Source organism: Ambystoma mexicanum, chromosome 12, assembly GCF_040938575.1.
Source record: "Ambystoma mexicanum isolate Mex_15411 chromosome 12, UKY_AmexF1_1, whole genome shotgun sequence".
In the NCBI taxonomy this organism is placed as follows: Eukaryota; Metazoa; Chordata; class Amphibia; order Caudata; family Ambystomatidae; genus Ambystoma; species Ambystoma mexicanum.
Window position 1 is genome coordinate 1,076,736,846 of NC_090936.1, and position 13,342 is coordinate 1,076,750,187.

Sequence of the window (13,342 nt, forward strand, 5' to 3'; positions counted from 1 at the left end):
TGCACCATCATGAGACTAGAAATGTACCTTTTCTTATTTTCAAGGTATTGGAGCTGCAGCGTTAATTCACAGAAGTGTTTTATAATGGCAAAACCCCATGGGAAACCGCTCTGGGAAGCAGGACCTCTGCCTCTTTGATATCTGCCATGTTCATGAAACAAGGCTTGTCTACTCCGCTTTATCTTCCTGTGTTTTCAGATCACAATGCTCAGATGTTTGTCCTGTGGGAATGTTTCACAAACTGCTCCTTTTCCCAAGGGAAACTGTTCCTTCGTGCACTTTGAGGCCTACAGACGAGTAGCGCTTTATAACAACTATAAATAAATAAATAACTCTTACATCTTTCACAAAAACTGTGCGTATTCTGCCGCACAGGCCCCTCAATTGCACACCACCTAAAACGGAGAACTTTATGATTTGCATAACTTCTAGGTCTTTCAAGCATTTTGATTTCACACGTTCTGGTGTCCTGCTCATATCTGGACTGAGCAATACCCCATTGATTAACTCTAGTTATAATCACATTTGTATATAGTGCTTCATACCAGATTCCTTCTGCTTCTAAGTGCTGTAATAATAGCTGGCATTATTAACTAATGTAATGGTCTCAACTTATTGACCTCATGAAAATAAAGGGCTGTGTCAACCCTTCCTGTATTCGAACCTACAGTTGCACATCGCAGATAAATATCAGAGGAGAGCTTAACTCGATGCTCTATTTTACCTGCATCGAAAGAGAGGGTGGCTTTTGTAAGCAGATGTTGATACCAGTATATTTACTGCTCTAAAGAATGGACTACTTGCCTGGAATAGTAAATATTATGACTTTTTCTGGCTGTGCGTGGATGGTAATTCACCAATTCAGTACACAACATATAGAGATATGATTGCACAAAGTACACTGTCACAGGTGAGAGTGGTGAGTTTCACTTGGAATGCTCTCCAGCTCAGATGGGAATGTTTACTGACTCACACTTCTTGGGTTATCCGTGAGGGACACACATGAGTCCTGCAATAATCAGAAACTTGAGGAATCATGTTTTTTAGGGAATGGACCAGCACTCTGAGAGTGATATGACATGGTAAGTCAGTTATAACGCGCCTGTACACAAGAGCGCTGGCATGGGGATAATTAGAGGAAAGTACATTACCAGTAATGCTCTAGAATCGTTAATTCACGGAAACCCTCTTCTATTTAAAGACGAGTAGTGAACTTGGCCCTATGCGTAGAGAGATGTGATGTTGAACTTTAAGTGGGCCTTCAGTGGTTTTCTGCCCAAAATGGGAACAGCTCTGCACAGGAGTCCCAGTGAAACTTTATCAATCTTTCTAGATGTTTCCTCCAAATGCAGCACAATGTTTCCTTTTGAATGCATTGTGAGACCCTGCAAGACCTCAGCGTTTCAGCAAAGCAATAGTGACAGTCATGTAATTGTCCCCTCTGGGGGCCCGGGGCCTGCCAGCGCACGCTCTGTTAACATGTGGAATGTTTCACACTTGTTTTTACTTACTTCCCTTTACAAGAAGAGTAGCATTCGAAGTAGGGAGTTATTTTTCCCACTCACACTCTAGAACACTCCAGAAAGCATCCAAACGGAGGCTGCCAGCCGGTCAGCAGGCCCTATCATAACCTCGGGCCGGGTTCTTGCCCCATGCCCAGTTAGGATGGTACAATATGGGCACTTAAAGCAAAGTGCTGCAGTTGTTGCCTGGCAGACACTGTACCTCCTTTTCACGAGGCCACGGAACGACCGCAGCCCCTCTAGATGAGACCCCAGGCATTACTCTTGTAGGATAGGCTGAGGGGGTTTGCACAAGGTGAAGATACGACGCTCAGTGGGGCCTCTACATAGTATAATAGCCCCTGGTCTCACCTGCTGCCTCTCCTAAACCCATGAGACTTGCACTCTTTCTTGATCTAATGAAAGTCCAGGTGGAAGACACTTGAATTGCTGCCCACGCCGGCATATCATTGGTGCTGGGGAGCTCTTTCACCCTATCCGGCATCACAGTTGGGGTGCAAGACCAATTTGCCTACAAGGACAGAGACCACACTGCATGTTCCGCCAGGGAATAGGCAAAGTTAATGTTCTTCACTTGTGTGGTTTCACAGTGGCAGGCACCAGCTATGTCAAGACCTTACTGAGAAAAGGCCAGAAAAGGCCACCCACCGAAAAAGACAAATAAGCTAATTGTAGTATTTAAAGTCGGTTTTGTGAAAATATAGACGACCTCTCTTGTATGGGAGTGCTCTCTCATTAACAGAAAAAAAAGTGGGTAGAGTTTTGCTAAGGGAACAGGAAAATGGATATCCTTTGCATGCTCAGTTGAGTCTTTCTTTTATGTCTATATGTTCTTTCCCTCAAGGCAGTTGAGACAGTTGACAATTAAATGAAGCGCATGAAGCAGGATGAAGTGAAAGGTGTTTTTTTTTTGTTGGTGGGAATTGTTTTCACCTTCTGTGATGGTAATTCCACTGAAGTCAGTGGTAATTGACATTTACCGCCAGCGGCATCAATAATGACCGTTCTGTTATGAAAGCGATGCAGTGAAAACACTGAAAGAAAGGTGCAGATGCTGGGAGGTGTAAGGTTGTCCGCACAAACCTTGTACATGCGCTAATAAATGCCCAGGCAGAACATTTTAGACCCCTTTGCTCTAATGTCTCATTTTCCTTCAGTACAAGCCTATTCTGATTGATTACTAGGTGGTAATACCCAATGCTGGCATTAGCAGTACCGTTCGGTATGCCTTTGAGGGAACACAGCTGAAATGATGGCGTAGAATGGGCAGGCCTGATGGGACTTGATATGCAAAGTGTGTTACCCAAATCATGGCTTTAGTGATTGAAATAATGGTTTGAATGATATTGAATCAGTGAAGCCCCTGTCAATCCGGCTCCAGGTGAAATTCAAAGTGAGCTCTCAAATACCTGCTTCAACCCTTCCATTGTTGAAATCAATTGAAAGGAATTCCAACCAAATGCCCCTAATATTTCGAGACAAATTTGAATTGCTCAGTCCATGAACACAGTTTTTAGCCCTGATTTATGGACTGTTGTTGTGAGAGGATAGCTCAGCGGCAACGCGCTCGTCTTGGAAGCAAAATGACATGGAGCAACACAGGTTTGATCCCTGGGTCTGCACTTAGAAACCTCTGGGTATTAAGCGCGTTATAAATAACCTGTCATAGTATGTGCCCGGTTCAAAGTGAATTTGTACTACTGAAAAGTGACTTTGCACTGCCGACACAAACCCTGATTCATGGAACTGTGCAAAGTGTATTTTTGCGCAGTCAGCATATACATGTTTTTGCAGTTCAAAATGACTTTGTCTGGACTTTGCACGAAAAAAAAAAAAAACTTTGCACGGTTTCATGAATCAGGCTTTGTGACGGCAGTGGAAAGTCACTTTTCAGCGGTGCAAATTCGCTTTGAACTGGGGAAAAATTACATGAATCTGGACTTAATATCAGAATATTATCAAATAAAATCAAATGCAAAAAAAAAAAAAAATGTAAACCTTAATGTAGTTAAAGAACAAAGCTAAAACTGGACAAACCAACACGTACTCTCTACATCAATACGAGCCACTCCTTCGAGAACTTTGCATCTCCCACCTTTCTATCAGCCTCTCACACAATTTCCCGTCCTCCACATCAGATTGGACTTCAACGCATATCTCTCTCTATATCGCACCATTTTCCGGTCAATGCATCCTCAGCTGAGAAGGTCCTGCTGACCCTGGGGGCGGGACTTAATGCATCTTAACTCAGAGAAGTGTGACGTGCTTTGAGACTGCCAAAGTAAAATAATATCAATTTCAGCTCCAAATGGTTCAAATCATTTGAACAGATTCCAACCCATAGTGTTTAGCTTTCAGGAAGTGCACATTTTTATGCTTATATAGTCCTTCATGCCGGAGTCCAGCCTCTAAGCACGGGGATCAAACCCATGCTGCTTAGCGTTGTCTTGGTTTCAAGACAAGCACTTTGCACCTGAGCTGTCCTCCTAGCCCAAGGTGTAACCATCCCTAATCAAGGTGTAGCCATCTCTAATCAAGGTGCAGCCATCTCTAATCAAGGTGTAGCCCTCTCTAATCAAAGTGCATCTCTCTCTAATCAAGGTGTAGCTCTCTCTAATCAAGGTGTAGCCATCTCTCATCAGCTCTCTCTAAACAAGGTGTAGCCATCTTTAATCAAGGTGTAGCCCTCTATCTCTAATCAAGGCGTAGCCCTCTCTAATCAAGGTGTAGCCCTCTCTAATCAAGGTGTGTAGCCATCTCTAATCAAGGTGTAGCTCTCTCTAATCAAGGTGTAGCCATCTCTAATGAAGGTGTAGCCCTCTATAATCAATGTGTAGCTCTCTCTAATGAAGGTGTAGCCCTCTCTAATCAAGGTGTAGCTCTCTCTAATCAAGGCGTAGCCCTCTCTAATGAAGGTGTAGCCCTCTCTAATCAAGGTGTGGCTCTCTCTAATCAAGGTGTAGCCCTCTCTAATCAAGGTGTAGCCCTCTCTAATGAAGGTGTAGCCCTCTCTAATCAAGGTGTAGCTCTCTCTAATGAAGGTGTAGCCCTCTCTAATCAAGGTGTAGCTCTCTCTAATCAAGATGTAGCCATCTCTAATCAAGGCGTAGCTCTCTCTAATAAAGGTGGGGCCCCCTCTAATCAAGGTGTAGCTCTCTCTAATCAAGGTGTAGCCCTCTTTAATCAAGGTGTAGCCCTCTCTAATTAAGGTGTAGCCATCTCTAATCACGGTGTAGCCCTCTCTAATCAAGGTGTAGCTCTCTCTAATAAAGCTGTAGCCATCGCTAATCAAGGTGTATCCCTCTCTAATCAAGCTGTAGCTCTCTCTAATCAAGGTGTAGCTATCTCCAATCAAGGTGTAGCCCTCTCTAATTAAGGTGTATCCCTCTCTAATCAAGCTGTAGCTCACTCTAATGCAGGTGTAGCCCTCTCAAATCAAGGTGTAGCTCTCTCTAATCAAGGTGTAGCCCTCTCGAATCAAGGTGTAGCCATCTCAAATCAGGGTGTAGTTCTCTCTAATCAAGGTTTAGCTCTCTCTAATCAAGGTGTATCCCTCTCAAATCAAGGTGTAGTTCTCTCCAATGAAGGTGTAGCCCTCTCTAATCAAGGTGTAGCCATCTCTAATCAAGGTGTAGCCCTCTCCAATGAAGGTGTAGCCATCTCTAATCAAGGTGTAGCCATCTATAATCACGGTGTAGCCATCTCTAATCGAGGTGTAGCCCTCTCTAATCGAGGTGTAGCCCTCTCCAATCAAGGTGTAGCCATCTCTAATCAAGGTGTAGCCATCTATAATCACGGTGTAGCTCTCTCTAATCAAAGTGTAGCATCTCTTATCACGGTGTAGCCATCTCTAATCAAGGTGTAGCCCTCTCTAATCAAGGTGTAACCATCTCCAATCAAGGTGTAGCTCTCTCTAATCAAGGTGCAGCTATCTCTAATCAAGGTGTAGCCATCTCTAATCACGGTGTAGCCATCTCTAATCAAGGCGTAGCCCTCTCTATTCAAGGTGTAGCCATCTCCAATCAAGGTGTAGCTCTCTCTAATCACGGTGTAGCCATCTCTAATCAAGGTGTAGCCATCTCTAATCAAGGTGTAGCCATGTCTAATCATGGTGTATCCCTCTCTAATCGAGGTGTAGCCATGTCTAATCACGGTGTAGCCCTCTCTAATCAAGGTGTAGCTCTCTCTAATCAAGGTGTACCTCTCTCTAATGAAGGTGTATCCCTCTCTAATCAAGGCGTAGCCCTCTCTAGTCAAGGTGTGTAGCCATCTCTAATCTCGTGTATTCCTGCCTCCATCATCTGGCCATCCATTCGCCACTCTGCTTCTCGCCTTCCATTCGTCCTTCGAGCACCCTTCCTTTGATCTCTCGCTCCAGAGTGCTAATGGACTGCACATTGAATGCGGGCCACGCCACTGTCGCAGAGGCATTCTCTGGCCCTCAGATGTCCGTACCCTAAATAGCCCTGCAGAAAGGCACTGGGCCCGCTTGTGCTTTGATGCTCACACGCACGCTCCCTTGATTCCTCTGACACGCGCCGGGAAATTGCCCAATGTGAGAGGGTCCACTTCAGCACTGGAAGCTTGCCGTGCCAGCATCTGCCAGGCGGCACATGAAAGGTAATCAAGGGCTTCGCAGTGCTCTCATTTCCGCCGCCGAGAGGCGATACCTGCATGGCTTCAAGAATATGAAAGTCCTCTGAATGCGCTCGTTGTGTGCTGGATATTGAAGCTAAATTGACGCAAGCAACGTATTTTTAAAAGCACTCCTTATTATAACACTTAAACGCTCGTGCAACGCAATGACCAACAGGTCCTGGCGCCCTCCTGCAGTCCACATACTTGGGTCTTCATAACCATTGGTGCACCCTCATGCGAAACCACCACACCACCACTTCCACTGCCACCGCCACCACCGCCACTGCCACCACCACTGCCACCACCACCACTGCCACTGCCACCGCCACCACCGCCACTGCCACCACCACTGCCACCGCCACTGCCACCACCACCACTGCCACTGCCACCACCACCACCACCGCCACTGCCACTGCCACCACCACCACCGCCACTGCCACCACCACTGCCACCGCCACCACCGCCGCTGCCACCACCACTGCCACCACCACTGCCGCCACCACCGCCGCTGCCACCACCACTGCCACTGCCACCGCCACCACTGCCACTGCCATCACCACCGCCGCCACCACTGCCGCTGCCACCACCACTGCCACTGCCACCACCACCACTGCCACTACCACCACCACCACCGCCACCACCACCACTGCCACCACCACTGCCACTGCCACCACCATCTTGGTCACTGCAAACGTCAGCATCGCCCAATTAGAGATACTAGCCAAATAGCATGATGGAGATGTGTTCTGAAAGTGACCTGTACTGGGCCTCGCTCTGAACAGAGCAGTCATTTCTCAGGGGAAGAGGGGGGCTTTTCCCACCCCTATGTTGCCTTATGTTAAGAATGGCCAGCATTGCTCTGGGTTGTCTCTGCAGTGCTTCTTCCAATTATATGATTTTCACATAAGGAGACCCGACATGCGGGGTTTTGCCGGGACAGTGCCAGAATTGTGCCGTCTGTCCCCCTGTTCTGAGAGTCTTTTTAATTTAAAAAAAACGATCCGGGTTTAGGGGAACTACAGGGTGGCAGTTGCGGTTTCGGGAAACGGGAGGCTCGGAAACAATGCTAAAGTAAATGAACATTATACTACACTGAGAATTCTGCTATGGCAGGTTGGGCTCGAACCCAAAACCTTACAAGTAGCAGCCTCAGCATTAACAGCAAGCTCTGTAATATGCATGAGAGCAAAAGCTCCTTTTTATTAGGTCTGCTTATATCCAGGGTCAAAATAGGCCATTCATATGCAGGAGCACTGCTGGAAACACTTTAGGGTGGAGGGGTGGAGATGGGGAAGCTTTGAAGGGTGGGTGCAGGGTTGGTGAATGGGCTGTAAGGGAGGCAGTCCTTCTTTTATGTTGTTGGCCATCCTGGTTTTTCGTCTTGAATATCTGGTCACTCTAATTTCCCCCTCAAAGGATCAGGCTGGCCAGGTTGATTTGTCGCTTTGACTTTGACAACTTGTGTCTAAAATGTATCCCCAATCTACTCTCTGGTCAAAAGGAAGACTAGTTCTGCTATTTAAAGTACTATCAGAGGATGTTCAAAGTCCCGCCTCGTCTCCTATCTTCTGGGTTTGCAAGAAGGCCTTTTTCATAGTACCCCAAATCGCAGGACCCTTACCCAGGAAGACTGGGATTGAAACGTTAGGGGCCTCGAGAAGCAAGGATTTGATTTATTCAGCAAGGCTTTGGGGAGTCATTATGAGTTTGCCGGTATCCCACCGGTAATTCCGGTGGGATACCGGCAACCTGGCCCTACCGTTTCCGCTGCCTGATATCCCGGTATTACCAGGATATTCCAGGTGGCGTAAATTTGGTGAATCCCAATTCCATGGAGTCCCACGGAGGAGATTGCCGAAATAACCGGTGGTGCTCATTGTGGCATTTGTTTGCCGTGGGGTCTTGATTTACTGGCTGCTCAGGGCTGGACATCCCAGCAGTTTTACCAGCAATTTATCCAGACCGGCAAAACTATAATGACACCCTTTGTGTCTGCTGGGATGCCTGAAGAGTTTCTGCCCGTGCGGAGCTGCACCCACATTTGAAGATGCCATTGTGGGGGCAGGGGATTTTGTTTTATTATAGATGAGCATTGTGTGTAACGACAGATAGTTTTTCAAAATGTCTTGATGTTCTCTTCCCAGTTAAAAAAGTTCTCTGAATTGCCAAAAGTTCCTGCCGGATTGAAGAGTGCTTTGTAGGACAAGGCTGCCTGCAGCCTAAATGACCCCTCAGGCAAGTGGCATCATTCTGCATTTCCGCTTTATTGCTCAAGGCGAGATCTAGTCATACCAGCTCAGAGCCAAGCACATGGAAGCCAAGGAGGGCGGTGAATAATAAGTATGGTTTTCTGGCCACTGCAGGACCCCGTAGCTGCGTGAAAAGAAAGAAATAGCCAGATGAAGCTTGAACGGTCTCGGCAGTGACCAGTGGAAGAACTCCGTAAAGCACTACATTATTGCATTCCAGGGGATGTACCTGAAAGAACGAAGGACGCGTTATTTGGCACTGACCGTTTGATGCTTAATTACAAAGGAGTATTGGAGCCCCTCTACTGAGAACGAACATGGGACCAAATTCCCTGCTCTATGTGAAGGGTGCAGGGAGGCAAAACGTGGTTGTAGACCCTCCTGAGGGGACCCTCCATAGAAAAGGGTATTTGACCCATGTTCGTTCTCAGTAGAGGGGCTCCCACACTCCTTGTCAATTTTGCAAAATGTGGGGTTCACCCTAAGTAACCATGGGTAATCCAGTCGTGGGCCCCTTGCTCACTGTGCCTTAGAGAGGCTCAGCTTCACCTCACTGAGGAGGCCCAACCAGGCCGAAACACGTGTCTGGGTTTGCTGGTGGTACTCTTGTTCAGAGGAGATTTGCATAGCATTTCGGTGCTGGACTGCCCTTGTGGGTGGGACAAAGACTGATATGCAAACAGTTATTTCTTCTCTGTGAAGGGTGGAGTGAGTGAAAACGTGGTTGTAGACCCCCCTGAGTGGAAGGAATTCCATAGAACAGGGTATTTGACCTATGCTTGTTCTCAGTAGAGCCGCTCCCACAATACTTTCTGTGTTGGTGCTTATGCTGTTCTATGGAATGCTATTTGCTTGTGTTGTCGTCTAGAACCTGTCGTTGACAGCGACTGACTGGTGACATACAGGACAAGCCGAGCAACTCGACGTCAGCTGCTGTAAACAAGACCTTCTTGCATGTTGCGGCCAACAGCTTCTTTGCTTCTCACGCAACATGCCTCTGCGCGATCCATAATCCCCAGTGGGAAGCGGTTTCCGCACTCTACGAATTTGGAAACTTCCAGGTACCAGTGCGCCACTGCTTTGGAAAGGAGCAAATCCATTTAAATTCAGAGAGCGACCTTTCACTTGGGATTGTGTCTGGAAAGTTTTCCTATTAAAATGCTAATGACAGACTAAACTGTGATACCGAGGTGTTGTGGCTCAGAAACAGATCTTGCTTTGTTTTTTCTTTTTTTTGTTTTTGTTTTTTCTTGAATTCTTTTTTGTAGTTTCCTTTGCATGATATGATATGATATGGCATTTATAACGCGCCTATACACAAGCGTTTCAAGGCGCGAATACACACATGTTTCAAGGCGGCTTTAGGTCTCACTGGTTTATACAGAAACACAATGTTTCTCTAATAACATCTGGTTTTTATATAGCACTTCTAGATAGAGTTCATCCACTTCTAAGTGCTTAATAATGTTGTTATTACTACCCAATTTTAATGGCACTGATTTGATGGACCGCAGAAGAATGAAAGGCTGAGCCGGGCCCACTGTTATTCGAGCTTTTGAAGTGTAGCCTTGTGCCATATTACAGGCCAGCAACAGCGAACCAACTGGACGTAGCAGACATGAGGGTTCGAGAATGTATTTATTTTATTTATTTATTTGTACATTTATAAGAAGAGCACATAACCCGGAGGCATCTAGGCGCTGGTTACAGAAAAAGGACAAGGAGGGCGGGAGATAAAGGGGGCCAATAGGATTAGTTGAAGAATAATGCTTTGGATCATTTCACTTATATAGAATGTGTGTTTTCACAATTAATATAATGTGGATGAAAATCAGTTTCATTACAATGGGAAAGGAGCACCCGTCATGGCCTGCCACAGGCCACACATCTCCTTGCAGCCTTGATCACGTGCCCCGACTCTGCCTTATCTGATAAATATGCAATTCCCAATAATGTGCTACGTGTGCTCCAGGCCTATGTTCTGTAGCGGTTTCCTTTTCAGTATCCGCTAGGGTGTGCTCTTGAGATGCTTTGGACTACAACTTCCATCATCATTCGCCTTTGATTTTGCTTGCTCGCGTTGATGGGATTTGTAGTGCAGAACAGCGGTGGAGTCCAGGATTACAGAAACTTGACTTGTACATATTTAACTTCCATTTTGAAACACATGGGAAAAATGTGATGCTACACATGTCTTGGGGCTTAAATGGTGGAGGTTACAAAGCAAAGATTCGGGGTGTTAAATTTGTAACAATGTGAACATTTCCAGCAAAGCCCTGAGCATGAGGTTTTTTTTTTTATTTAGCCATTCAGTACCTTTCGAGCGTTTCAGAAAGGACAGAGCATTTTGTGTCTAATTTTCCCCTCAATTTCCTCGGACTATCAGGCAAAAGTTTATTTTTCCCATTGACATTCTTTGTCCCTGTGTGTGTGTGTGTGTGTGTTTGTTTGTGTGGGGAAGAGGGAGGGCAGGCACTCAAAAGGTAAATTAAATTGTGGTGTTCCCGAAAAAAGCTTGAATTGTTTGTCCATCCTAAATATGGTGCTTTTCTCCGCAGCCCCTCAGTCTGTTCAGCCTTAAACCCAGTAGGGGTCCAGTGTCCGGCGGCACCCAGGTGACAATCACCGGCGATAACCTGAACGCCGGCAGCAGTGTGACCGTCATGTTCGGGAAACATCCATGCATATTTCACAGGTGAGCAAAGGGCCTATACGGTGTGTGCTTGGCATGTGAACGGCTGAGGTGGGCTTGCAGGGCAAGGATCTGCAATTCACAGCTCCACACCTGCGCTGCATGCACTGCTATGCTCCTTTCCCCATCTCCTCAGACTGCCCAAGATCCATTCTAACTCCAGCGCTTTGAGGCCATAACATATGGCAGGAGACACTATATTAATACAAGATGGCATTATGGATTGTAGCAAGCAGCCAGGGGTGGTCCTGTTGATTTACCAAATGTAAACATGCATTATGGTTTTGGGATGCTCTAACACAGTTCTGCATTAATCTCCATTAATGGTCATTAGATGTGCATTTTCTCTAATACATATTGATTGTGGATATCCTGTAAACCTGACTGGGATTTATTATCAGCGATGTCTGCAATCCCATACCTACAAATCTTGTTGTTCTTGGGTTTCTGCCCCAAATCACACAGTATGTCAGGGGGAAAGCTTTCCATCCAACACAGAGGTCTTTACTTTAGATGTTCTTGCATACAAGTGTTTCTGTATTCAGACATATGTATCTTATTGTCATGCGATTCCATGAACTTTTTGATGTGTTGTGGTGCTTTATGATTTTTCTAGCTAAAACAGGCAAGAACAAGCAGTTCGGAATGTTCTTTATATCACAGCGATCCTCGTCCAAGTTTTCGCAAGAGCATTTTTGACAAGTTGAACCATTCCTGCCATTGAATTTTATTTATGACAATTTGACACTAGCCTTTCCCTGTCTTGGTTGTTTTGGTGTTTACTGTAGCGCTAACGGGCTGCCTTGTGGATGCTTCGGAGCGCATTGAGACCCAGGGTCTGATTTACAAAGCGTTTTTCAGCGGAATTGCACTATTGTAAGGCGACTCCTCCTGCCGCTGCCTCCTGGTGGAATGTTCATACAGCTGCCTCACACAGAGCGAGAATCAGTGCACCATAGTGGCTTTGCTGGGGCCCGGGTCGAGGCTCCTAGTATTCAGAAAGGCCCAATCCCAGATCCCATCAGCCCCTTGTTATATAATCAGGGTGCCGGGGGAGTGGGGTGGCTGGTGAACATCTCAAGTGTCCGTCTTAATTCTCTGATGATGGATATCCCTAATAAGCTGCGTAATTGTCTGTCTTCTATTGTGGACTGGATGGCCTTAAATTGGCGCAAACTGAATGGGGACAAAACAGAGGTCCTGGTGGTAGGTCTCCCCAGCTGCAATTCCTCTTGGAGTGTCTGTTGGCAAGCTTCTTTGCGGCCCTGTCCCTCGCTCACTTAAGAGTCTGGGGGTCAAACTTCATTCCAGTGGCTCCAGAGAAGCTGAAACCTCAACTGTCTGCCAGGGCAGTTTTGTTAAACTGAAGGTACTGAGTAAGATTTGGACTTTTCTCCCTGCTGAGTCCCATGACAAGGTAGTGACCTCCTCTATGTTGGGGTCTTTGGATTACTGTAATGGTATCTACCTTGGCCAACCAACCTTTCTACTCCAGTGCTTACAGATTCTGCAGAACTCGGCAGCTCGACGGCCTCTGGAGGCTCCACAACTTTCTCATTCTTGAGACTTGCTGCGCCAGCTGCACTGGATTCCGATAGGGAGTCAGATTGTGTATTGTGCACCGTGCAATCCATAATACCGGTGCTGAATACCTTCGCTGGAAGCTGATCCCTTATAGGCCTGCCAGAACTCTTCGATCTTTCTCACAAGTTTTGTTGGAGTTCCCAGATACAACAAGGCTCGGGCTGGGGGGCGTTCTTTCTCAGTTCTGACCCGTACTCTTTGCAACTCTCTTCTTGTGTAACTCAGAAACACTGCTGACCATGTTCAGTTTCACAAGATTCTGAAAACGTATCTTTTCTAATCCTTTGTCCTCTTCTGCCAGGTTTTGCCCCCCTACCTCTTTGTTTAGCGCCTAGATGCCTGTTGGCCTTAGCTCGCGCTCTACAAGTCCGCATACCATTCCATACCAAGTGAGTGTGGTCTTCAATTTGTATGTTTCCAACTGAGTCAACTGCTCTGTGCCTACTTGCCCAGTGCCATCTAGTAAAATAGTCCCAAAATGACACTGTCCTGTTACAGTGGTGTAGGCCATTCTCATGGAGGAATAGCTGATTCTAAGCAAGGACGGTGTGAATATACTCGCCGGTTTCTTGTACTGAGTTCTGTTGCTTGGAGGGTGCCACCTTCTATGTCTCCGTGCAGTCGACCACCGCTGGCATCTTCACCCGCTTTTCTAC

At 46.4% G+C, this 13,342-nt stretch overlaps 1 protein-coding gene across 4 annotated transcripts in view; it reads left to right on the top strand.

Moving 5' to 3' along the window:
• PLXNA4 (plexin A4) overlaps positions 1-13,342 on the top strand; it is a 1,277,179-nt gene that overhangs the window by 1,009,089 nt on the left and 254,748 nt on the right. For all 4 annotated transcript variants that reach the window (XM_069629627.1, XM_069629628.1, XM_069629629.1 and 1 more), the window contains one exon: positions 10,969-11,105. In XM_069629627.1, the coding sequence (XP_069485728.1) occupies positions 10,969-11,105 (137 nt within the window). The remainder of the gene's footprint in view (positions 1-10,968; positions 11,106-13,342) is intronic.